The sequence below is a fragment of the Budorcas taxicolor genome, unplaced genomic scaffold (assembly GCF_023091745.1).
Source record: "Budorcas taxicolor isolate Tak-1 unplaced genomic scaffold, Takin1.1 scaffold153, whole genome shotgun sequence".
In the NCBI taxonomy this organism is placed as follows: domain Eukaryota; kingdom Metazoa; phylum Chordata; class Mammalia; order Artiodactyla; family Bovidae; genus Budorcas; species Budorcas taxicolor.
Window position 1 is genome coordinate 56,998 of NW_026291620.1, and position 24,606 is coordinate 81,603.

General features: G+C 40.6%; 1 protein-coding gene across 3 annotated transcripts; it reads left to right on the forward strand.

The window, feature by feature from the left end:
- Nucleotides 1-589: 589 nt before the first annotated feature.
- Nucleotides 590-23,535, forward strand: LOC128071118 (telomeric repeat-binding factor 2-like). Of its 3 annotated transcripts, none has more exons than XM_052664086.1 (10): nt 590-968; nt 1,089-1,184; nt 1,844-1,974; nt 11,925-12,011; nt 13,292-13,438; nt 13,888-13,997; nt 15,226-15,618; nt 19,815-19,900; nt 21,517-21,557; nt 22,006-23,534. In XM_052664086.1, the coding sequence occupies exons 1-10, from the start codon at nt 590-592 to the stop codon at nt 22,162-22,164; spliced, it is 1,629 nt and encodes a 542-aa protein (XP_052520046.1). In that variant the 3' UTR covers nt 22,165-23,534. The 3 variants fall into 3 exon arrangements, with proteins under 3 accessions (XP_052520046.1, XP_052520045.1, XP_052520044.1); XM_052664085.1 differs by having other exon boundaries at nt 21,514-21,557; nt 22,006-23,532; XM_052664084.1 differs by having other exon boundaries at nt 590-1,184; nt 21,514-21,557; nt 22,006-23,535.
- Nucleotides 23,536-24,606: the final 1,071 nt, after the last annotated feature.

Below are 24,606 nucleotides of genomic sequence, written 5' to 3' on the forward strand. Positions count from 1 at the left end.
ACAAGATATTGGAAAGCTATATATCAATCTCTCTTTTCATGTGGGATGTTACTAGTAATAGCTGATTTAAATTTAAACCTTTTATTTTTTCTAATTGTTCCATATGTGCTTTTATGATTTTAAAAAATTGTCTTAGAAAAAAAGAAAAAAAAAGAAAATTTTAAAAAAGAAAAGAAAAAAATTTTTAAGATTATATGTCTTACGTGTTTAGAGATTTCTGGGGTGCCGACCATATTCTATTTCTTGACCCCTGATGGATTAACACTGGCCTTTTGCTTTACTTGTTAAAACGTAAACTTTAGAATAAAGTTTCCTCCCTGCACATTACATTTCACGATTTTAAAAATGCTTAATAAGATGCACGCATTTTTCAATAGTTTACACATAGCCCCGCGTCTCTAACGTTCCGTAATTTCGGAGTTGACAACCGCAAACCATGGAGTGTATCCGTCATGGCAACGTAGACTTCAACTCCCAGCAGGCATTGCAGCCAGCACACTGGGATCTACGGGGTCCGAGAGGGAGGCTGGGAGCCTCCGGTTCTTTCCCTCCCAGAAGCCCGCGGGCGGCTCGGAACGCCGTCCGTATCATGGCCGCGGGAGCCGGGACGGCGGGCTCCGCTTCCGGCCCGGGCGTCGTGCGTGACCCAGCGGCGTCACAGTCGAGGAAGCGTCCCGGCAGGGAGGGCGGGGAGGGCGCGCGGCGATCAGACGCGATGGCGGGAGGAGGCGGGAGCAGCGACAGCAGCGGGCGGGCGGGCGGCAGGCGGGCGTCCCGTAGTGGCGGGCGGGCTCGGCGGGGGCGCCACGCGCCGGGGCTTGGGGGCGCCGCAGAGCGCGGCGCGGGGGAGGCGCGGCTGGAGGAGGCGGTCAACCGCTGGGTGCTCAAGTTCTACTTCCACGAGGCGCTGCGGGCCTTTCGGGGTAGCCGGTACGGGGACTTCAGGCAGATCCGGGACATCATGCAGGGTGAGGGCCGGCCCTGGGGAAGGAGGCTGGGGGCTCCTGGGAAGGGGATCTGTGCACACTCCCCCCGCCCCCACGTGTCGCGGCTGGGGGTCGCCGAGTCAACGATGTCTTCTTTCCCAGCTTTGCTTGTCAGGCCCTTGGGGAAGGAGCATACCGTGTCTCGGCTGCTGCGGGTTATGCAGTGTCTGTCGCGCATTGAAGAAGGGGAAAATTTAGGTATGGCTATTTTTTTATGTTCTTCTCTTAGCTTACTTATTTAGGGTTACATTGTTTTCAAACTTACATCCTGAAGGATTCGGGGTTAAGGTGGGCTCTTCTGTTTCAGTCACGGTGGTCTTTTTCCTTCTAGGACGAGTTTATTCTCTGGCTCTACTTTTCTCCACTTAGTATTCTCTTGGCTGCTTTTTTGTGTTTATTTCCTCCCACCTGTTTCTTGCTCGCCCCAACTTTGTTGCTATCTAAATTGAATTATGTGAAGATGGACATTTTTCCTCCATAGTAGAGTGTTTTTAAAGTATGAGCACCTTTTTTTTTTCTTTTCCTAAATTGATCTTGACAGCTGTTTAGCAAAATAATCTATAGTTTCTGACTGTTTGTATCTGATTCTGATATTTAAGATGCATATGCATGTGTTAAAAAAACCATTTTTTACCTGTCCTGGAAATTACTGAAGGTCACTTGAAATTCAAGGATTTGAATTTGGACCCTTAACATGTTTGTAAGCCTGTAGCCAGGATATCAACAAATTAAATGCAAGTCTTACTATATTTGGATTTTTTCTTTTATATGTGTGTATATATATATATATATATATATGGGCATAATTCTGCTCTTTAGAAAATAGGTTAAAGTAAAAACTGTGCTTTTTGTCCTAGACTGTTCCTTTGATATGGAAGCTGAGCTCACACCACTGGAATCAGCTATCAATGTGCTGGAGATGATTAAAACGGAATTTACACTGACAGAGGCAGTGATCGAATCCAGTAGAAAACTGGTCAAGGAGGCTGTAAGGCTCTATTTTTAATTTCTTTCTTCTTTTAACAAAGATCAGAGTTCTTTGAGGAATCAGTGCTTATCTTTCCTGTGTGGAGTGGAGGACAGACAGGGATGGAGAGAGAGCAAGTGAGCATACGGAAAACACATTAACACACACACATAGGTGTTACTTCATCAGGTGACGTTTCTTCCTAGCCCAGTCTTGGAAGGGACTGTTGAGGCACGTGCTCAGCTTTTGTGATTTTTGTAACTCTTCCTTGTGGCCCTGACAGGAGGGGCCACAGTACACAGGAAGTGGGCTGGCATTGAAGAATGGCATTTGGGAGGTTGTGCCATTCAGAGCAGCATGTTGAAAGTGCTAAAAGTAACTGGCTTAGGATTTGGTCACCCTTGTTTATTATAGACTGAGGAGAAGAGCTGGTGCCTTGGAAAATGTGGGACTGCATTGTGCTCTTTCATGCAATTACTGAGAGGCTTAGGGAACATTCCTTTTGAGCAGACAGAATCAGAGATGCTGAGATAATCAGCCAGTTAGAAAAATAGTAATGGTAGGAGGCTGACGCAGGCAGCGTTCTTGACAAGAAAAAAGCTTGTAGAGTGTCTAGGAATTTGGGACTGGAACTATGTCATGGTTCAGGTAGCTTTTAAGTAGTGGAACTTATTTATATTTAAAATATTGAAGTGGCCATGGAAACCAGTCAGAAAAGCTTTTTCTTCTCCAATAACTAAGGCTGGGGCTGTGGAAGCAGATGCAGAGATGGGGACTGAACAATAGCTCAGCATTGTCTTGGTGGTGAAAGTAAGGAAATTGGTAAGAAAAGATAAGAGCACCTCCTAAAAGGATGAGATCTCAAGAGCAGAGAGGTAGGAGATAAAACCTTGCTTAGCAAAGACTTTTGGACCCTTGGCTGTGTGCTGGGTACTCAGACACCATGTTAAAAAAAAAAGTTAAAAAACTGTGTGGGATGCCGATATTTTATTTATTCAGGTAAGGACCTTGGGGCAGGATCTACGTTTGGTCTTGCAAAGAATGCTGAGAAAATTCCCATTCCAAGGAGGAATGATTACAAGAATAGATTTTTAGTATCGGTGAGTCAGGTTTGTGGCGGAGATAAAATGCCAGAAAAGACATTAGCAAAGGAGGAGAAGTCCATGCCTACTTGGAAAATAGCTTAAGGATCTTTTGAATGGGAAGAAACGGTGCTAGTTCAGGGTAATTCATGTAACTACTCTTAAGTGGCCAGCTGATTCAGAAATGCAACTCTTTCAGAACCCAAGGGTTATAGTTCTGACTTCTGGAAGAGCCTGTGGGCTTTCATCTTCAGCTGCATGTTTATTATTTAAGTTCATAGATCTCTTGTTTGGAGGCTTCTTTAGGAAAAATTTGTTAGCAAAATCTAGATTCCCTTAAAACAGTCAACCATTTTCTTATGTTGACTCCCTTCTGCTTTTTCATTTTCCACCAGGTGCCAGATCTCTCCTTACTGTATTACTCTTACTGCTGTGTAACAAAGTAAGCCAAAACTTTAGGAGGTTAAAACAATAAATACTGTCTCTCAGTTTCCAAGGGTCAGGAATCTGGTAGTGATTTAGCTGTGCTTCTAACTGGAGGTCTCTCATGAGATTATAGTCAAGCTGCCTGCCACGGTTACAGCTATCTGAGTTTTGACTCAGCCGGGGCTGATGAGTCCGCTTCTGTGCTCACTCCATTGGTTGTTAGCAGGACTCACTTTCTTGCTGGCTGTTGGCTTGAAGACTTCAGGTCCTTGTCTCTCCTTAGGGCTACTTAGAGCATAGTAGCTTGCTTCCCCTAGAGCAGTAGTGATGGAAGAGAAGAGAAAGCTGTAGTCTTCTAAAACTAATCTCAGAAGTGACTTACCACTTCTGCCATATGCTCTTGTTCACATAGATCTGACCAGCTGGATTAGTGTATGGAATGGGACTATGCAAGAGGTGGGGATCACTGGGAGCCATCTTAGAGGCTGGCTACCACAGTAATATCCAAGTTATTAAATGATGATGTATCACTTGTCTCTTCAATTTATTTATTTATTTATTTAATTTATTATTTAGTCATAGAATCTGTTAATGGTCATCTTTAGGAAAATATCTTGAAATGCCTATGCTCACTGAGGCTTTTTGTTGCATTTTTAAGCTTTGTAAAGTATCACTGTAATTTATCTTAAAGTTTATTAAATTTATTTTTTAAAGTTTATCAAATAAGTTATTTGTTAAGTTTGAACTTCTCCATGCATGGTCCAGGGATCTTTGCAGGTCTTTGGGACCCTTTCAGGGTTCAAAACTATCTTCATAATAATGCCAAAATGTTAATTGAGGTTTTCAGTGCACTGACATTTACACTGATGATGCAAAAGCAGTGATGGGTAAAATTTCTGGTGTCACAGCATGACCAAAGCAATAATAAAATGTATTAGTAGTCATTGTATTCTTCATTGGCACATGCTTACAGTTTTAAAAAAAAAAAGCCAGTTTCAGTTAATGTCTTTGATGAAGCAGTAAAAATTAGTTTTATTAAGCCTAATTAATTTTATTAATATACCTAAGAATGTCTGATGAAGCAGTAAAAATTATAATTTTATTAAGCTTTGAACAAAATGTGTTTTCAATATTTCATGACAAAATAGGAAATTTTCCTGTAGCATTTCTATTGCATACCAAAACATGATGGTTTTCTTCAGGAAAAGTACTTGTGTGATTGGGCTGCATGCTGACCTAGCTGCTTTTATAATGGAACACAGTTTTTGAAATAATTGACAAATTTTGGTTTTTTGGATGTGGTAATCTGGTAGTCATTTTCTTGAGAGAGCAGAGTGAACTTGTCATGTCAATGAAAACAATTGGTAGCATGTGTTGCCAGAGATAAAATTCAAGCTTTTCAGGTGAAAATTAGAATTTTGGAAAACCTACATTCATATGCTGGCTATCTTTCTAATACTTAATTCTGAGATGATTGATAGTAATATTAAAAACTGTGATTTTGAAAATATTTTTAATGAATGTATCAAACACATGGAAGATCATAGCTCAGTAAACCAGCATCTTCCAAATGACCAATGAATTGTATTGCAAAATCATTCAAGGGTAATAGATCCATTAAAAGTGCAAGCTAGACTATCACATTTTAATATAATAATGATGAAAAGTTCACTTGCCAAAGTTTGGTGCAGAGTCAAAGAAAAAAATCCACATTTTCTAAAAGAGCTCTTAAAATAATCCTCCCTTTTTCAACTTTGTGTGAGGCTGGAATTTTTTAATATCCTTCAACCAAAACAACGTACCACAACAGAATGAATACAGAAGCAGAATACCATCTTTCTTCTATTAAGCCAGATATTAAGGAGATTTGCAAAAATGTAAAACAATGCCACCCTTCTCATTAAACTTTTGTCTTAAAAAATAAGTAGTTTTCATAAAGATATGTTATTTATATTAACCTGTAATGTTTATTGTTATTTTTCAATGAATGAATAAATATCTTGAATTTTTATGTTTTATATTTCTAATAACAGTAAATATCAATGGGTATAACCCATGTAAACAAAAGTTCTTTGGGGGTCCTCATTAACATTTAACAGTATAAAGAATCCTGAGACCAAAAGTTTGAGAACTGCTTCTGTAAGCTGATGATGATATTGAGACTGTGTTGGTTTTCTTTTTATAACTGAAAGAGGCCTCAGGTTTTTGTGAACATGGGAGAATAACATACATGGCATGTCCTTGGGGAAGCGTTTATGTGTTGCTTTTGCTGCGCATCTTTGGTAATAGCGCCTTGATTTTCTTTGTGGGGGAACTTACCCCATTTGAGGGACTGGTGCATCTCACACTGTCTTATAATTTTAATTTCTTAAAACAGAAAGCTTTGTCAAGGCTTTCTCAGCATTCGTGCTTCCTTAACATCCAGATTTCTTTCTGAGTTTGCTTCTTTAGCCTTTCACTTCTGCAAGTTTGGTTTTTTCTTCTTAGGTCCTTTCTGGCATTTCCTCCAACATAAACCTATCTCAGCTATACTGAAATCTGTGCTTGGAATTTTGCTTTTGTTTAAGTTAGCCAGAGACCATTGCTGTTGCTTACATGGTAAGAACCTTAACAGATACATAAGAGAAGAAATTATCCTTATCTCTGACAACTTCCAAGTTTTTAAAAAGCAAAGTTTCATATCTTAAAAAAAAAAACAGCAAACGAAAACTTCCTGGGAATCAAATTAATGCATAGTTTTTTAAAAGCTCATAGTACAAACTTTGAAGGTAGGCTTTCAATTTAGATTTGAAAGCATTCACATTTCCTTTCTTGTTTCACAATTTAAACACAGTTGGGCCTGTATTCCAGTTCTAGGGAAGATAGATAAGCATACTCTTCTCTTTCTTAATGCAAGTATAAATCTTGGACAGAATGAATGGAGCAGCTATCTGAGAACACAGAAATGTAAAGGGCAGTAAGCAAATGGAGAAGACCAGAGTATGAAGGTCTACCAAACTGCTGATGGGTAGATAACCATTTTTCCCCTTTCTAGTATCACCAGGCCTGGACTTGAAGAATTCTGAAACCTGGAAGTACATTCCAGGTGTGAACAGAAATAACTCCAAGAGAGGCTCTCTCTGGTCTTAAGAGCAGGAAAGGGGGCTGGCTAAGGGTCAGAGAGGGTGGAAGAAATCTCAGGGGGTTTTTTCTTCCTTTTTCCCTCCTCCTCTATCCTAGCACCCAGGCAGTATTACACTGGTGGCAGCAGTGACATAGTAATGATTACAGTGGCAGGAGGGCAGTCACCTAAAACCAAACGAAAAGAACCTTTTTTCTTTAGTAGTGGAGCTGTAATTCCCAGAACTTGAAATGGATTCCACTTTTTTTGTCTATTCTGATGCTTAGTCCTGGATGCAGATACAGTTAGTATGTGGCAGAATGGGAAACTAAAGCCCAGGAATGCAAGGCTGGTTCAATATTTGAAAATCAGCGAATGTACTTTACCCTGCTCGTCCAAAGAAAGAATCATATGATCATATCAATTGAAGCAGAAAAAGCATTTGACAAGATTTAACGTTAGTTCATGGTACAAACACAGACCAAACTAGGAACAGAAGGAAACTTACTCAACCTGACAAAAGGCATCTACAAAAAACCTACAGGGAACATCATAGTTAATGGTGAAGAACGGAATGCTTTGACCCTAAGATCCAAAATGAGGGAAAGCTGTCTGTTCTCACTTACATTCTACATCATACTAGAAGACCTAGCCAGTGCAGTGAAGTCAAGAAAAATAACAGATTGGAAAAGAAGGAATAAAACTGTCCCTTTTTTCAGATCACATGGCTATCCATATAGAAAATTCCATGGAATATATCAAAAAGCTATATAATAAATAGTTTAGCCAGACTGCAGGATATATGATCAACACACAAAATCAGTGAAATGCTAGCAGTGAAATGAAATTATCAAAACAGTATCATTTATAATAGTTCCAAAGAAGAAAAATACTTAGGTATAAATCTAATAATAAAACATGTAGGTGGGACTTCCCTTGTGTTCATTGGTTAAGAATCTGCCTGCCAATGCAGGAGACATGGTTTGATCTGGGTCCAGGAAGATCCCACATGCCACATGCCAACTAAACCCACCTGCCACAACTGCTGAAGCCTGCACGCCCTAGAGCCCATGTTCTGCAACCGGAGAAGCCACCGCAAGGAGAAGCCTGAACACTGCAACCAGACGGCAGTCCCCGCTCACAACAGCCAAAGAAAGCCCATGCACAGCAACGAAGACCCAGCCAGCCAAAAAAAAAAAAAAAAAAGTAGGATCTGTATGTGGAAAAATTGCAAAATGCTAATGAAGAAATCACAACCTAGTAAATGGAAAGAAATACCCTGTTTGTGCATTAGAAGACCTAATATAGTTTAAGATGTCAATTCTCTCCAACAGATCTATGGATTTACTATAATTCTAATCACAGCCTCTGCAGGATTTTCTGTTAGATACAGACTGATTCTAGAAGACATATGGTAAGGTTAAAAAAAAACAAAAACACTAAAATCACGACAGTTCTGTAAAAGAAGAACAAAGCTAGAGGACTCACACCCAATGTTAAGAATTACTATAAAGCTACAGTATTCATGACTATAGATAGATGAGTGGAACAGAAGATAGAGCCCAGAAACAGACCCATTCAAACGTGACTGATTAATTTTTAACAAAAAAATGTGAAGGTGAACTTCCCTGGTGGTCCAGTGGCTGGGACTCTGCACTCCCAATGCAGGGGGCCTGGGTTCCATCCCTGGTCAGAGAAGTGGATCCCACATTCTGCAACTAAAAGATCCTGCATGCCACAGCTAAGGCCTGATGCAGCCAAATAAATATATAGTTTTTTAATGTGAAGGTATTTTAGTGGAAAAAGGATAGTCTTCAATAAATGGAAATTAAAACAACTGGATGTCCATATGCAAAAATAAATGAACCTTGACCTAAAACTCACACAAAAATTTGATTCAAAGTGGATCATAATCTAAATGTTAAGCAATAAAACTTTTAGAAGAAAACATAAAAAAAAAAACCAACTATGTCTTGGACTTAAGGTAAAAAGCTTCTAGATAAGACACTAAAAGCATGCTCCATAAGAGCAAGAAGTAGACCTTCATCAAAATTGAAACTTGAGAAAAACACTGTTCAGAGAATGAAAAGACAAGCTATAGAGTGGGAGAAAATATTTGCACATCACATATCTGACAAAGAATTTGTATCCAAGATATCTAAAGACCTTTCAAAATGAACAAGAAAACAAACACCCCAAAGAAAACAACTCAAGAGAATATACTGTTGGCAAATAACATTAAAAGAGGCTCACCATTTATTCATTGGGGAAATTCTGGCACATACCAATTAGAATGGCTAAACTTTAAAACTCCTCTAACACTAATACATGTGAGTGTGAATATGGAGCAACTGGAATCTTCATACATTGCTGATGGGGATGCAGAAAGGTATCTCAAGGGCATTATTATAGGGAAAGACATAAGGGAAAGACACAGGTCTCAAGGGCATTACACTAAGGGGAAGAAGCCAGACTCAAGGCTATATCCTTTAAAAATTAAGCTGAGTGACTCCATTTATATAATGCCATTTATATGACATTCTGAAGAGATGAAACGGTGAAAAGATGAGGGGTTAGGGGTGGGGAGGAGGTTAACTACAGAGTGCAGCAGAAGGGAGGTTTACTGGATCCGTGGCTCTCTGGGATCATTGTGGTGGCTGCAGGAGTTGACACGTGTTAGAACAGAATGCCCAAAAAGAGTTAAAACATAATAGGACCTCAATGATTTATAAAAAGTAAAACCTTTGTATTCTTCAAGAAAGTAAGTATAGTCTTAGTATAGTTTTTCTGCTGATAATAATATAAAAGTGAATATGATGGTCTGATTAAAATGAAAAGACTTACCTCATCCCCTCCCTGGCAGCAGGAACTTAGTGTTGTCACAGCTCTTCAGAAGCATGTGACACCAGGTTCCTTTGCCCTATATGGTTGTGCTCAGCCTGTTGAGGACAGAAGCACCAGAAATTTGTATTTTCTGAATTCCCTTGCTAGTCATTTTTCCTTTGGTCTGTACATATCTCCTTAAACTCTTCCCTGTGAAGAACTGAAAATATCTGGGACCAGTTTTCCTTCCCTTTTTTTGTGTGTGTGAGGTATGTTTCTTTGACACTATTTATTTTTTTGACACTGTATTTAAATTAGCTACTTTATCCTATTAGATAACTCCAGGTGGTACCAATTTTTTCCTGGCTTTCCTCATTTAAAAAAAATGTGCACATATGTTTTTAAATATCCTTTTTAATTTTCAATCACTGTTATTTGCCCACTGTGTGTGTGCTCTCGGAACATAGAACATAGGTTTCTTGACTGAAGGACTCTCCTTTTCCTCTGTGCCTGAGGAGACCTTCTCATTCTACGTGGAACTTTGTCCTGTTTTCTTTGCTGCTTGTGGAGTTAGCCCCCTGGGGTTTATAGTATGAAAGGCTGTGCTGGTTCTCCTACAGAATTGGCCTGAGTTCCACTAGTGGAACTCATCAGCAAGTCCCTCCCCCCACACTACCCCCCAGTATATCCTCCTCTCATTCCCCCATTACATCAAACTTGTGCATCCCAAAAGAACAAAACCAACTGTTCCAGGGGTCTGCTGTCCATTTTGCCTTTCCATAGGAGGCCCTATTCAGATTGAGTAAATGGTCTGTAATCCAGTAGATCAGATTCTGCTATATCAGCTGTCTTTTTTTATTCCAATGTAATACTGAATTAGTGGAGGTGATGGAATTCCAGTTGAGCTAGTTCAGATCCTAAAACATGATGCTGTGAAAGTGCTGCCCTCAATATGCCAGTAAATTTGGAAAACTCAACAGTGGCCACAGGACTGGAAAAGGTCAGTTTTCATTCCAATCCCAAAGAGAGTCAATGCCAAAGAATGCTCAAACTACTGCATAATTGCACTCATCTCACACGCTAGTAAAGTAATGCTCAAAATTCTCCAAGCCAGGCTTCAGCAATACGTGAACTTCCAAATGTTCAAGCTGGTTTTAGAAAAGGCAGAGGAACCAGATATCAAATTGCCAACATTTGCTGGATCATCGAAAAAGCAAGAGAGTTCCAGAAAAACATCTATTTCTGCTTTATTGACTATGCCAAAGCCTTGGACTATGTGGATCACAATAAACTATGGAAAATTCTGAAAGAGATGGGAATACCAGACCACCTGACCTGCCTCTTGAGAAATCTGTATGCAGGTCAGGAAGCAACAGTTAGAACTGGACAGGGAACAACAGACTGGTTCCAAATAGGAAAAGGAGTACGTCAAGGCTGTATATTGTCACCCTGCTTATTTAACTTCTATGCAGAGTACATCATGAGAAACGCTGGGCTGGAGGAAGCACAAGCTGGAATCAAGATTGCCAGGATAAATAATCAATAACCTCAGATATGCAGATGATACCACCTTTATGGCAGAAAGTGAAGAAGAACTAAAGAGCCTCTTGATGAAAGTGAAAAAGGACAGTGAAAAAGTTGGCTTAAAGCTCAACATTCAGAAAACAGATCATGGCATCTGGTCCCATCACTTTATGGCAGTAGATGGGAAAACAGTGGAAACAGTGTCAGACTTTATTTTTTGGAGCTCCAAAATCACTGCAGATGGTGACTGCAGCCGTGAAATAAAAAGACGCTTACTGCTTGGAAGGAAAGTTATGACCAATATAGACAGCATATTAAAAAGCAGAGACATTACTTTGCCAACAAAGGTCCATCTAGTCAAGGCTGTGGTTTTTCCAGTGGTCACGTATGGATGTGAGAGTTGGACTGTAAAGAAATCTGAGCCCCGAAGAATTGATGCTTTTGAACTGTGGTGTTGGAGACGACTCTTGAGAGTTCCTTGGGCTGCAAGGAGGTCCAACCAATCCATTCTAAAGATCAGTCCTGAGTGTTCATTGGATGGACAGATGTTAAAACTCCAATACTTTGGCCACCTGATGTGAAGAGCTGACTCATTTGAAAAGACCCTGATGCTGGGAAAGATTGAGGACAAGAGGAGAAGGGGACAACAGAGGATGAGATGGTTGGCTGGAATCACTGACTCAATGGACATGGGTTTGGGTAGACTCTGGGAGTTGGTGATGGACAGGGAGGCCTGGTGTGCTGTGGTCCATGGGGTCACAGAGTAGGACACAATTAAGCGACTGAACTGAACTGAATACTGAAAATCTAGTACGTTACACACTGTAGTACCTTACACAGTTGTTCATATGGTTGAAAAATAATTGTTTTTTATACAGGAATTTGATAGAATGTGGAAAATTGCTTGGGTATATAAGACTCAGTTTTACTTTTCAGTAGAGCTTATTTTGATATTTGATATTTGGATTATATCCTTCGTTATTACAACAGTTAAAAAAATTTTCCCCCTTTTTTAGGCAGTCATTATTTGTATCAAAAACAAAGAATTTGAAAAGGCTTCAAAAATTTTGAAAAAACATATGTCCAAGGACCCTACAACTCAGGTAAATTTGCTATAATTTTGCTTCCATTACCTATATCCACCTCATTGCTTTTTATGGGGAAACAGGGAAAGGGTTCTCTGTCAGGAATGTTAATATTTAGTACCTTGAACATGTCTTTGATATCTAGGATAATTTACTGTTAGAAGGCTCTTCAGAAATTTGAAAAATTTACAGAAATCATTTACTTGACCATTTCTACCCAGTGTGTGACAAAACTAGTGATCAGCACCGGCACTAACACATCTGACTTTATTTACATAAATGCTGATCCTGCAGACTTGAGACTCTGCCTTACTGAGGACTCAACGCCTCTGTTTTCTGGTGTCAAAAACTCTGCTGGTACCCTGCTCTTTTTTTTATATATAAATATAAATTTTATTTTTGAAAAGTTAATATATATGTATATAATACAACATTCATAAATATAACAAAATAGCTTAGTGAAAATTCTCTCATCTCTGACTTGGCTATCTCATTCCTCTCCTTAGAGGGAACCAATGCTTTTTTGTCCTTAAGAGATTCTGTGCATATGCAGGCAAATAAGTGTGCATGTGTGTATGTACAGACATACACATATATCCAGTCTTCCTGGTCTTCCCGTATACGTATGTGAGCGTATTCTACACACTAACTTCACCATTAAATTGCTATTTTCACTTAATGTATCTTGGAGATCTTTTTATATTAGTACATAGGGAGCTTTTCATCTGTTTTGGTTTTGTTTTTTGAAAGTTTAAAAATCTTTATATGTAAAAGTAGAAAGATACTTTAGATCCTAAGTTCTTCTTCTTTTTTTTTTCCCTTTTGTATAGCTACATAGTAACCAACCGTGACTGGTCAGTAATTTTTGACCTGTTCTACACTGTGGTGGAGAAAGCAATGGCCCCCCACTCCAGAACTCTTGCCTGGAAAATCCCATGGACGGAGGAGCCTGGTGGGCTGTAGTCCATGGGGTCGCTAAGAGTCAGACATGACTGAGCGACTTCACTTTCACTTTTCACTTTCATGCATTGGAGAAGGAAATGGCAACCCACTCCAGTGTTCTTGCCTGGAGAATCCCAGGGACGGGGGAGCCTGGTGGGCTGCCATCTGTGGGGTCGCACAGTCGGACACGACTGAAGCGACTTAGCAGCAGCAGCACACGGTGGTAGGCTTGCTTTTCCCCCAGTGCTATTCATTGACAGCACTGAGAAAGTTCTGATAGTGTTGTCTTAACTCATCACTGAAATCTTTACTGGAGTTTTCCTTTCTCATGTTTCAACTATTGGTCCTTTGTGTAGAAGCTGAGAAATGACCTCCTAAACATTATCCGTGAAAAGAACCTGGCCCACCCTGTGATCCAGAACTTCTCCTATGAGACCTTCCAGCAGAAGATGCTGCGCTTCCTGGAGAGTCACCTGGATGACGCAGAGCCCTACCTCCTCACGGTGGGGCTTGGAAACATTGGTCATCCTAAGTTTTAAAGAGAACCAAAAGTCTGGCTTTTGCATGTGACCCCAAAGGTCTATGTAGGATTCAGAAACTAGATTAGGGGTGAGATTGAAAGGATAGAAGAGGAGACACAAAGTAAAATCACTTAGTTTGTTGTCCAAAATAACTGTTTGGAATTCTTGCAACATCAAGATCCTTTTAGCACCACTCAGGTTGAGTTCTCCTTTAGTATAGAAAACTATGAGCCATTGTGTGGGGAAGGAAAGAAGATAGAAATTTGAGACAATTCTTTAAGTTCTCTCCCTTTTTATATCCTCGTGTAGTCTATGCCTAAATTGGGTTTGTAAGTGAAACGTGCTTGCATATTGAATATGTTCATGGTAAAAGCAGAGAGTTAATGAAATTCTGTGACTTCCTCTTCTTGATTATATTTTTCCTTTCTCAGATGGCCAGAAAGGCTTTGAAATCGGAGTCCTCCGCCTCACCCACAGTGAAAGAACCACAACCTCAGCCAGCACCAGAGCCTGTGGAAAAGCCACTCAGAGAACCTGCCAGGTAAGAGGGATGCACTTTTGTGATGTTGGGATGAAACACAGCGGAAGCATAGTTATCATCTTAGAGCAGAGTCAGTCAGTTATTCCTGGTGATTTGACCTCCTAACATGTTACTGGGCTACTCAAGGAAGGCACTGTGGGTTTCACAGAGCACACCCTGGGAAAATGGGAATATTGAAAACAGGATGTTAGGTCTTTGGCAGAAGTTCCCAACTGGCTATTTATTCCTCAAAGGCTCTTTCCTTCTGTTGCTCTGTCTTTGCCTCAGTACTTCCCTGTCGATACTTTATCTCTTAATACCGTGTTCAGACTTGTGAACCAGATTCCTGAGACCAGTTAACAAAGCAGAGATCTCTTTGAGGGGCCTGTAGGAGATGTAAAGGAGCAAAGTGGATCCAGGATAATACAGTGGAGAGCACAACCCAAAGAAAGCATGCTTTCCAGCTTTGTGTGATTGTTGCAAAAAATATTTTTGAGATTTCCCAATTTTTGAATGTTGGTGGTTAGCCCAATTAAGGGGAAAGAAGAAAAGGTTAGACAAGACACATCTCCCAGCTAGGACTGGCATGCAGGCTGCCAGTTTGCCTTTTCCTTACAGTGTTTACTTAAAACATACTAGCTATTCCAAATGCTCGATGAACTTTATTTTGAAAAGGCAGTTTCTCATTGTTCCAAGACTGGCACGCCTCTCACTGAGAATTCTCAAGATCCCATTTATAAGTGTATTGTAGGAGAAATGGCAGAATTGAGACCACTCTTTAACTAGTCTCATGTGAGGGTTGGACTGGGACAGCTGGAAGTAGAGTTTAGACTTGAAGGTGAGATTGCTGGATTATCAGTTGGTCACCCAGATGGACTTGTAGCTGTTAGACATTCTGCAGAGCTCTTGGATTAAAGGAGAGCATCACTTTAGTCCATGCAGAGTAATGGGTTAGCACACCCGCTGAAGAAGTCTCTGGAGGGACTATCATTGGCCCTTGTTCCTTTTAGGTTCTCTTGAAGTTTAAGCGCCATAATTCAGTTTACATATCATATTTAAAACCTCTGCTTAACACTTATAAATGGAAGTTCTTGTAAATAAAGGCTGTATCACACACTTTATCTTTTTTTAAATGAAGAGTTCTCAACTTGAGTCTATAATGTGAAGCTTCACAGTTTGAAAAAGTTGTGGCTGCTTGGATGGGCCTCAGCGGTGGTGAAACTGATTTTTGTGTTTGTGTTGTTTGTAGGCAGCTACAGAGCACACCAACCACCATTGGGATTAGGACTCTGAAAGCAGCTTTCAAGACTCTGTCCAGTGCACAAGATTCTGAGGCAGCCTTCTCAAAACTGGACCAGAAGGATATGGTCTTTCCTAATAAAGTGTGCCCGCCATCACCAGCCCTCAAAAACAAGAGAACAAGAAAAGATGATAATGAAAGTTCTGTCCCCGCTGAGGGTGAGGGTGGCTCTGAACTGCAGCCCAAGACCAAGCGCATGACAATAAGCAGACTGGTTTTGGAGGAGGACAGCCAGAGTACTGAGCCGAGCTCAGGCCTCGACTCTTCCCAGGAGGTCACACCGGCATCACCATCCAAGCCCACTGTCCTCAACCAACCCCTCCCTGGGGAGAAGAATCCCAAGTATGAAGACCTTCTTTGTAGAAGTTTGGGGGCTGGTTGGTGGTCCTGGTTAGGCCTGGTATTGCTTCCGTGAATGAAGTAACTTTCAGCTACGTTATTCACCACCAAGGCTTGCTCAGACTGCTAGAGTGTGACTCAGGGTGGGGAGGGACAACATAGCCATTCTGCCAGTTCTGAAGCCCTGTGCTGGGCTTCCAGGCATTGCACTAGGTGGGAGTGGAAGGGTGTCAGAGCCTCCTACTCACCACTGCTTCCACTTTTAGCGAACTGCTGAGTGCCTTGACTACTAAATAGTAGTCTTCTTACAAGAAGTTTGTTTGAATCGGGCCACATTATACTCTGATCCTTAAAAGAGATTTATGAATATTTATAGTTTTGCACGTTCAATGGACATTTGAAACTTGGCAAATTCAGGAAATACTAATCTCTCACATTCTGCTAGGCTCTGTGGGGCAGTGGTTAGAGTGCTTTCATTTCGCTCCACTTCATGACCCCAACCTGGCTTTCGGTTTTGCTACCTTTGTGCCCTCTTGTGGATCTTTCCTTTAGGCTGACTGGTTGCTTGCTCCCCAACCCTGTTTCTGTCACTGTGCTCCTCTTGCTGCCTCTCATTCCCCATGTTTGGACTACCATTCCTCCATCGCTTGTCAGAATCCCATCTGTCTTTCAAAGGGAAGAAAAGCGATGTTAACTAAATACTTTCTGTGGGCCAAGCACTTTCATTTATCTTAATATCTACACTCACTCTTGAGTGATTTATTTAGCCCCATTTTATCAGTGAGGAAGGTTCAGAAATGTACTAACTTACCTGAAGTCATAGAACTATAAAGTGGCAAAATTGGGCTTTGGGATTTTTAAATCCTAGTTAGTCTTGACACAAAAACCCATATAGATACACCATGTACACCAAGCTGCCTCACCTCCATAAATTTCCCCTGGTCACCCTGCTGTAAGTGACGACCTCACTGATCTCCTAAGGGCACTGCCATCTCTACTTCTGCACTCTGTTGTAGTTGTTTGGGGACCTATGCCCCAGCATGCTTGTGCTAGGTACTGTGTGGGGCTGTGGCATCTGATAAGTGATTTATACTTGGGCACAGTTCTGCACTATATACCACTATCTGCATTTGGAAGTGAGTCAGTCATTGGCTGGGCAAGCTGAATAACACACAATTATTCTCATTTGATACCTGATCTCTGCCTCTCACAGCAATTCTATGAAGTATAGGTGTTGCTCCCATGAACAGATGAGGAAACTGGAAAGGGTATGATTACAGTGGCTTTATAAATGGAAGAATCTGTCAAGGGTATGAGGTATGATGGGTACTCTAAAGCAGAGGTTGGCAAATTATGGCCTCTTGGCTAAGTACACCTGTTGCCTGTTTTTGTAAATAAAGTTTTATTGGAACAGCCACACTTATGAATTACGTATTGTCTGTGGCTGCTACCTTGAGTTGAGTAGTTGCAACAAAGTAAGGCCTGGAAAGCTTAAGATACTATATGCACTTTACAGAAAAAAGGGATTCCCTGACTCTGGTTCTAGAAGAAGCTTAGGTGAGGTGCCCTGGGAGCTGCAGGGAAGAAGAGCTGGCCTGGGCAGCAGAGTTGTGGGCGGGCAGCCTTGCAGAGGGGCTAGCCTTGGAGAATGAGTAGGAAGTCATCCAGCATATTGGGAGCTGTGGGCTTCTGGGCAGTGGGAACCTCTTACAGCTCAAGAAAGCCTGATATGCTCCGGAAACTGTCATGCAGTCTGTATGGCAGGAGAATACAGTGCACAGAGAGGATGAAGGGAGAAAGGTCTGGAAGGTAGACAGGCCAGATTTTAGCTCTTTTTACGTTCTATCAGGCAGAGGTTCTCAAGTGGGGCTTCACATCAGTTACCTGCAGTGCTGGGTTCCTGACTACTGAATGAGAAGGGACAGGGAGTGCTCTCTAATCTGCTTTGCTAACTGTGCCCCAGATAAATCTAATACACCTAATCTGAAAGCCTCTGAGCAGACATCACTGACAGCTTTTGTACCGACACTGAGGGAAAGGAGAGGAGGGTGGTGGAGCCTGCTGCCTGGTGAGCAGTCAGGACCAAGGGGAGGCTGAGCCAGTGGAATTGGAGGCGCGGAAGGCAAGTCTGTCATCTTGATGGGGCCACGACTACTAGGCTTTCATATCCCTCATGGCACATGGCACAGAACTAGTGCTTAAGAGGTATTTTATTAACCAAACAAAGCAACAGTTCTTGGTTCTTGGAATTTAAGGGGACACCAGCAAAACTTCTATAAAAGGGTAAGAAAGGAAACATTTTAGCCTTTGTGGGCCACTTGTGTCTGTTGCATATTATTTTGTTTTTTTACCACCCTTTGAAAAATATAAAAACCATTCTTAGTTCAAGGGCTGTACAAAAACCAGCAGCCACAGGCTGTAGTCTGCCAACCCTCTGAGACCAGTAAGTTGTTCTAACTTCACCACTTAGGAGCGCAGTGAGCCAGGAGTCTGCACAGCCAGCTAGCAGTCAAGATGAGAACCAGGTCTGAGCCCCTTCTACAACATGATAAGTTAGGAAATACTGAAACATTTATACATGTAATAAATGCTGAGTTCAGAGGAGGCACAGAAAGTTAACAAAGTGATCTGCAAAGACAGTCTACAGGAAGACTGACCAGCCACTTAGGTGAAAGTGACGGACCTAGAGGTCAAAACCAGTTTTATCCCAGGACTTGGATAAATTGATGAAAAACTTAAAACTCTGATCCTGACTTTTATTTACGAGTAGTACTTAACATAGCTAACATCTTGAGATAGATAAACCTCATGTAATTTTTACTTTGTCTCAAATCAGTTATTCTTAGAAATATCCTTTTGGAGGTTATGATCTAATTTAAAAACAAAGAAGAGAGTCCACTATTTGTCTGTCACTTGTTAAGTAACTGTATAGAAAACTTATGAAGTTTTTTCAAGTATATGCATTTATTAAGCAAACTGCTTTCATTACTCATTTGAAAAATACCCAGACAGGCTCTGCAACCAAATTTCTTAGTGGGGAAGAAGACCGCAGTTTATCTGTGCTCTCTTGTCAGGCTTTTCAGGTGATTCTGATCTATATAAATTCTTCAAAACTTAGTTCAGATACTTTCCATGTTTGTTTTGTAAAGGATGTTACAATTCTCATGTTATAATCTGTGCTATGTTCGGTAAGGCTGAATATAATTTTCATTTATTTAGCAACTTGGATTTTGGATTATGTTTTAGTTTTGGAACTGTTCTTGGTTGCAACTAGGTACTAAAAATTTCATGTTCACAGGGAGGATTCTTGTTTGCTTACTACTGTAATCTTTGATAGTATAATTCCTTTATGGCTCTTTGATAATCCAATTGTTAGGTTAGTTAATATCTCTCCAGCTTCTGTTAGGGTATGTGTTACGGTGCAAGTTGTTTAGGGTAGACAATGAGGATAATGGTTTCTGATGTCAAGGTGCTTACAGTTACAGGTATGTCGTGAAATGGTTGTGTAGTACAGTGACAGCAGAGGAGCAAGGGATTTTTGTATGTGTTGGGCAGTCTTCATTGAGAATGATGGCCTTGAAAGACTTCACTTGGCAGGGAAGGGAATCCCAAGCAGAAAGAAGAGTAAACAGAGGCAGGAAAGCAGAGCTCATAGGAGGAAGGAGGGCGAGGCTGTCCTGTTTGAGTGGGTGTGTGGGTGGTGTGGCTCTGATGTTGGTGGGGAGAGGAGGAACTGATGAGAAATTGATGGGCCAGACTGGATGATCTTGGCTCCCCTATATGGCCATTTAGTCTTAACTGTTTACACAGTGAGAAGCATCACTGAATAGAGGAGGGATCTGTAAGTTTAGGATGACTGTTCTGGTGGCTTCGGAAGGAGAATGGGCTGGAGGAGAGAGATTCCAATTAAGAGGCTAGTATGATACTGGTGAAAAGTACTGGACCGTGGGCTTGGGCTTGAGGAATGGGGAGGAAAAGGAGAACACTCCAGGGATAGGAACAGAGCATCTCTATGACAGAGGGGAAGGAATTTGCAGCTTCTAGGTTAGAATAACACTGAAATCTTTATGAATCCAAACCAACCAAACTAAAAGGCCCAGGAAAATGAACAGGTTGTTGAAAGCGGATGGTGATGTATTCAGTGCTGAGTTTGGGATGATTTTGTTTTACACCTTGTCCTCTCATTGATTTTACCTCAGAGTACCCAAAGGCAAGTGGAACAGCTCTAACGGGGTTGAAGAAAAAGAGACTTGGGTGGAAGAGGACGAACTGTTTCAAGTTCAGGGTAAGCCAGAAGGTTCTCACTGGTCTCTCTCCTTGACACTTGCTGAAGTACAGATGCATGCTACTGTCAACAATGTTCCAGAAACTGCTTGTCTCCAAAACAGAAAAAAGTTTAAAAGTTCCACATAGTGATTCATGAGCAATCAGTTTTATGTGTTTTCCCATTAAAGAATGGAGACTATCAAAGCAACATTTTACAGTTAAAATTCCTGGTTTGGTTTAATAAATCCTATATTTAATGGTAGTTGATATTCTTCCCAAAGGAAGAAGTGGTCATTCCCTACATTTCTTATTTAACTAAATAGTCTCTTACCAGTTTCTGTATAATAAATGTTTTTTTCCAAGATGAGAAATGTTACTTTCCCTTAATGAATACTAAGCTTCATAGCATTTGCATTAGGATCCCCCGGCCACCACATACTTTGCACTCTAATGAAAATATCTACATGCTAAACCTTAGTCTTGCAGATGCTGAAGACTTTTGTAACACAGCAGCAACCAGTAATCTTTTGCTGGTCTCAAAGGTTTTGTCCTTAAGAATTACCTTTTGTTGGCAAAATCAAGATTACACAGAAGATGGGAGAAATAATGATGAATAAAAGTGGCATTAAATATGTTTAAAAACAGGATATAAAAGTTCTAGAAAACATCCACTTCTGATGCAGTCCAGATCTGTCAGTTTCAGAAATCTGCTTCTACTATATATAGTAGGAAATACTTCATAATTTAAATAATCTGCTCCTGTAAGTACCCCTTCTTCTGTCACCCTCCCTCATTCTTTAGGAAGCATTCCTGGGACAGCGATGTCTGCTAAGGCAGACCCTGCAGCAGGTTCCACGTTTATGCAACTTTGCCTTACGCAGCTTTTTAACTGGCTCTTGTTGGCTTGAGATGGCATGTCCATTACACTTGTATACCCTCCTGTAGCCCTCTGGTCCTTTAAAAAATTATCTTGGTCCTTGTTTTATGAAGCCTGACCTATATCCATAATGATGAAAAGGTAGAATCTGAGTTGATCTCACATGGTCTATTGGAGTGGGAAGCAATAATTATTACCCCATTCTTTTTGTTTGAGGAATTGAGCCAAATTTTACTTACATCTGATATTTTGAAAATTAAAAAATAATAAACTGGGTTATTTCAAAGCAGTGGTTAACAATGAGTTAACAAATTATATATATATATACACACACACACTCATAGGTCTATGTATATGCACGAATACATGAATATATTACATTCACACATATATATGTATGTGTATATTAGGAGTATATAGATATATTAATATATATATTAGGATTTTAAATACCACAGTTCCTCAGTTAAGTTTAGAAAATGATATTGGTTTTACTAAAGAGCCTGAAATCCTGACTGTTTACTGAATGCCTGTTTGTGAAGTATTTGCTTTGTACAGATTCTCATGGACTGAAGTGATTGGTATCTTTCAAGCAAAGGACAAAAACAAATTATCCTTTAGTGATATCCTTTATTCTCTCAAAGTCTGTAAAATCTGAATCAAGTTTTCCCTTTGGGGATGTTCTGTGTCTTTATCTTGTGGGTTGTACTGAGAAAGGTGAGCTCTGACGTGAGTCTGCTTCTAATGTTTTCCAGCAGCACCAGATGAAGAGAGTGCAACCAATACAACAAAAAAGCAGGTAATTGTTTTAACCTGTCTTTTCTAATGTTTTCTGGTTGTAGGGGTAGAAGAGAGGTAAAATAGGTACCCACATTTCACAGACATAGACTACCCATGCACCTGGTAAAAAATTTTATTTGTAGTTTTCAGATAATCCAAACTAAAGTAATAATTACTCTCTGGAAGAAAAATCTAGGTCAGAAATCATGGTTTCCCAACCATGAACAATGCCATGTTTAAAGTTCTGAATGCAGAAATGATTATTAGTTGAGGACAAAACAGTAAGACACTGAGAATTAGTAAATGTTCAAATCCATGGTGTTAATTTATAATCTGTATCATGTTTAAAGAGTATAAATCCTTCCTTTGGGTTCAGATTATTCTCCTAGACCTCTTCACTGAATGAAAATGTAAGTGGAGAGAACAGGTGTTGATAAATCCTTTGTTTCTCTCTTTTCTCCTTGCAGAAGTGGACTGTAGAGGAAAGTGAGTGGGTCAAGGCTGGAGTGCAGAAGTATGGAGAAGGAAACTGGGCTGCCATTTCTAAAAACTACCCATTTGTTAACCGAACAGCTGTGATGATTAAGGATCGCTGGCGGACCATGAAAAGACTTGGCATGAACTGAAACAGGCTTTCATTTCCACAGAATTCACAGGAGCATGGTTCCTAATAATAGCCCCTGGTAGTCTGCTGTTTCTTTCAGAAGCTGGGCTGGGATGAGAATTTTGGGCATCCTCCTCTCATGTGGGGGAGGTCCCAGTTCCACTTCATCACAGTTGGAGATCATGGAGCTGAGAAACAAAGCCAAGTCCACCCCATGTCCTTGGCAGAGATGACAGGCACATAGCTTGTACAGTGCCAGAATACCATTAGTATTTCCCTTCTTTAGTGGTTTGCTTGAATTTAAATCCCTGGTAATCAGTAGAACCTTCTCCTAGGAAATGGTGGAGTCTGTTAGGAGCCACTTTCGACTCCATGACCTGTTAAAACCAGCAACATGAGCATTATTTGGAGTGAACTTCTTCCAGGTAAAGCTTTGGCCTTCTGATGCAAATGCAAAGGAACTTCAACTGTCGTGAGCCCAGGTTGATGAGAGACCAGTCCTGGTGGAATCAGAGTCCCTTTAAACATTGTTCAGCCAATTGTGACATCGACACCTAGAAACGTGACTGCCTTGGCATTTGCTCTATTTGCTGGCCTCCGTAGGCAGGTTTAACCTCCACTTCTCACGTGGTTGAACCGGTGTGTTTTTTGGTAAAATGGTGATTGTAGATAAGCTTAGCCCCTGTCCCCATCCACTCTTCCCAATTCCCTTCTTTATGCTGGACTTTTAAAGCTTAAAAAAATCCTGATTAAGTATAAATGCCTAATTCCATTCTTTGTGAAATGGTTGCTTCCGCCTGGTTCCCTAATTGTGCTGTGTTAGTGTCTTGCACTGGAATTCAACATTCCCTTCTCCTTTTGTACTGTGTTGTGCTTGCTGTCTCTCAGATCCTTAAAGACTGTCTTTTTAGCAAAAAAATAATTTCAGTAAAGTGTTTTCTGTAATCTTTTTTTAAAATGAGAACTAATTATTGTCCATAACTTGTAGCATTCATTAAAGTCTTGCTTCTCTCAAATTTAAGTAGCTGTTTAATTGCAGCTGAAAAAACAGAGATAGCAAAATGCTGAACAAGCTTTGGTAAAACCTGCTGTTTGTGTTAAGAAACTAATGTCAAACTGTATTGAATGTTCTAATCCTTAGAAGCTGTGCCATACAGACATGTGGAAGTTCTTCTTAATCTGTCTCATTTCTTCATATACCATACCTCTGAGGACAAAAGAATTTCCTTTTGTCCATTTCTTTTGACAAAGCAAATGTTAAAAGTTTAAAAATTCATCTTGCAGTTAAAATTTGGAAACTTTGTACAGCTTTATTACCTATTACTACATGTTTAGGGGTTTGGTACTGCTGTTTTTCTAACAGTTAACCCCAAATTAAACTAGTAAGAAGGTGAGAACTTGGTCTCCACTTGATGTGGTGGTAGCTAGTCGTGGTCTCCCTCCAAACCAAGCTTTAAGATCCAGTAGCTTCTTTATTTTCAACTCTCACGTTGTTAGATGTGACACTGGGATATACTTAAGGAAGCAAAATATTCCAGTAAGTGTTTCTCCAATTTGAGAAGTGCATAGATCCACTAGCCACCCCCCCACCCCTTTTAATATAACTTCAATGTTATTTTTTACTGTAATGTTATGGAATGTGTACAGAAAAAATTCTGCCTATAGTTTTATGGAACCAGACCACTTACCATGAACTGATGAGACTGTTTCGGTGGCCCTGTCACTGCTTACCACATATTGGTGGGCAGTGTTAGGATTGGGGCAGTGGTGGGACTCCAGTGGGGGTGCCGGCGTCATTGTGTGTCACGGGGAAATGATCCCAGTGTCTCCTACCTTCCCCTTAGCGACACTGCAGCCACTGTGCCTCCAGATTGCTGTGATGTCATCTGGCATTTGCTGGAACTGAACACAGTTATGAAGTACGTTCTTCATAACAGCACATACTTGGTGACAGTTAAAAGTATCACCACTCGGATTCATCATGATGCATTCTGAAGCGATACTTGATTAGAAGGTACTCATGCTTAAGTTGATGGCTGAGAGAAAAACATGTAGACTCTGTCAGAACTCAGAGACTGACAGACACACTGTCCTGAGGGGTCAGAATGTGAGGCCTACTCAGGGCCTCAGCTGTGCTTGTAGATGGTGAATTAGCTACTGGACTCTGGATGTCCATTTCATTTCTAATGCAGTAGGTAATGGTACTTCCTTTGTAGGGTGATGTGAGAGTAAGATGCAGGTAAATCTCTCCTCCATAAAGACAGTGGGTGTTCAGTCAGTCTTTTTCCCCCTGTGGGTGCTAAAGAAGCCACAGATAAAAGAAGACATATCTAGTGTTTGAACAACGTAACGGTCTTTCAGTGGGTTTTGGATAGCTTTAGGTGACTGTTATCATTCAGGTGGATGGTAGCAGAATGAGGAGGGTTATCCATGGAGGAGTTTGACCACTGTCTCTTGCTCACTC

What these genes read in the sequence shown, in the direction of transcription:
- LOC128071118 (XM_052664084.1), top strand. Translation starts at nt 590, where the DNA reads ATGGCCGCGGGAGCCGGGACGGCGGGCTCCGCTTCCGGCCCGGGCGTC. An exon ending in CCACTCAGAGAACCTGCCAG is followed by an intron (nt 13,998 to 15,225) that starts GTAAGAGGGATG and finishes TGTTGTTTGTAG; the next exon opens with GCAGCTACAGAGCACACCAA. An exon ending in CCAATACAACAAAAAAGCAG is followed by an intron (nt 21,558 to 22,005) that starts GTAATTGTTTTA and finishes TTCTCCTTGCAG; the next exon opens with AAGTGGACTGTAGAGGAAAG.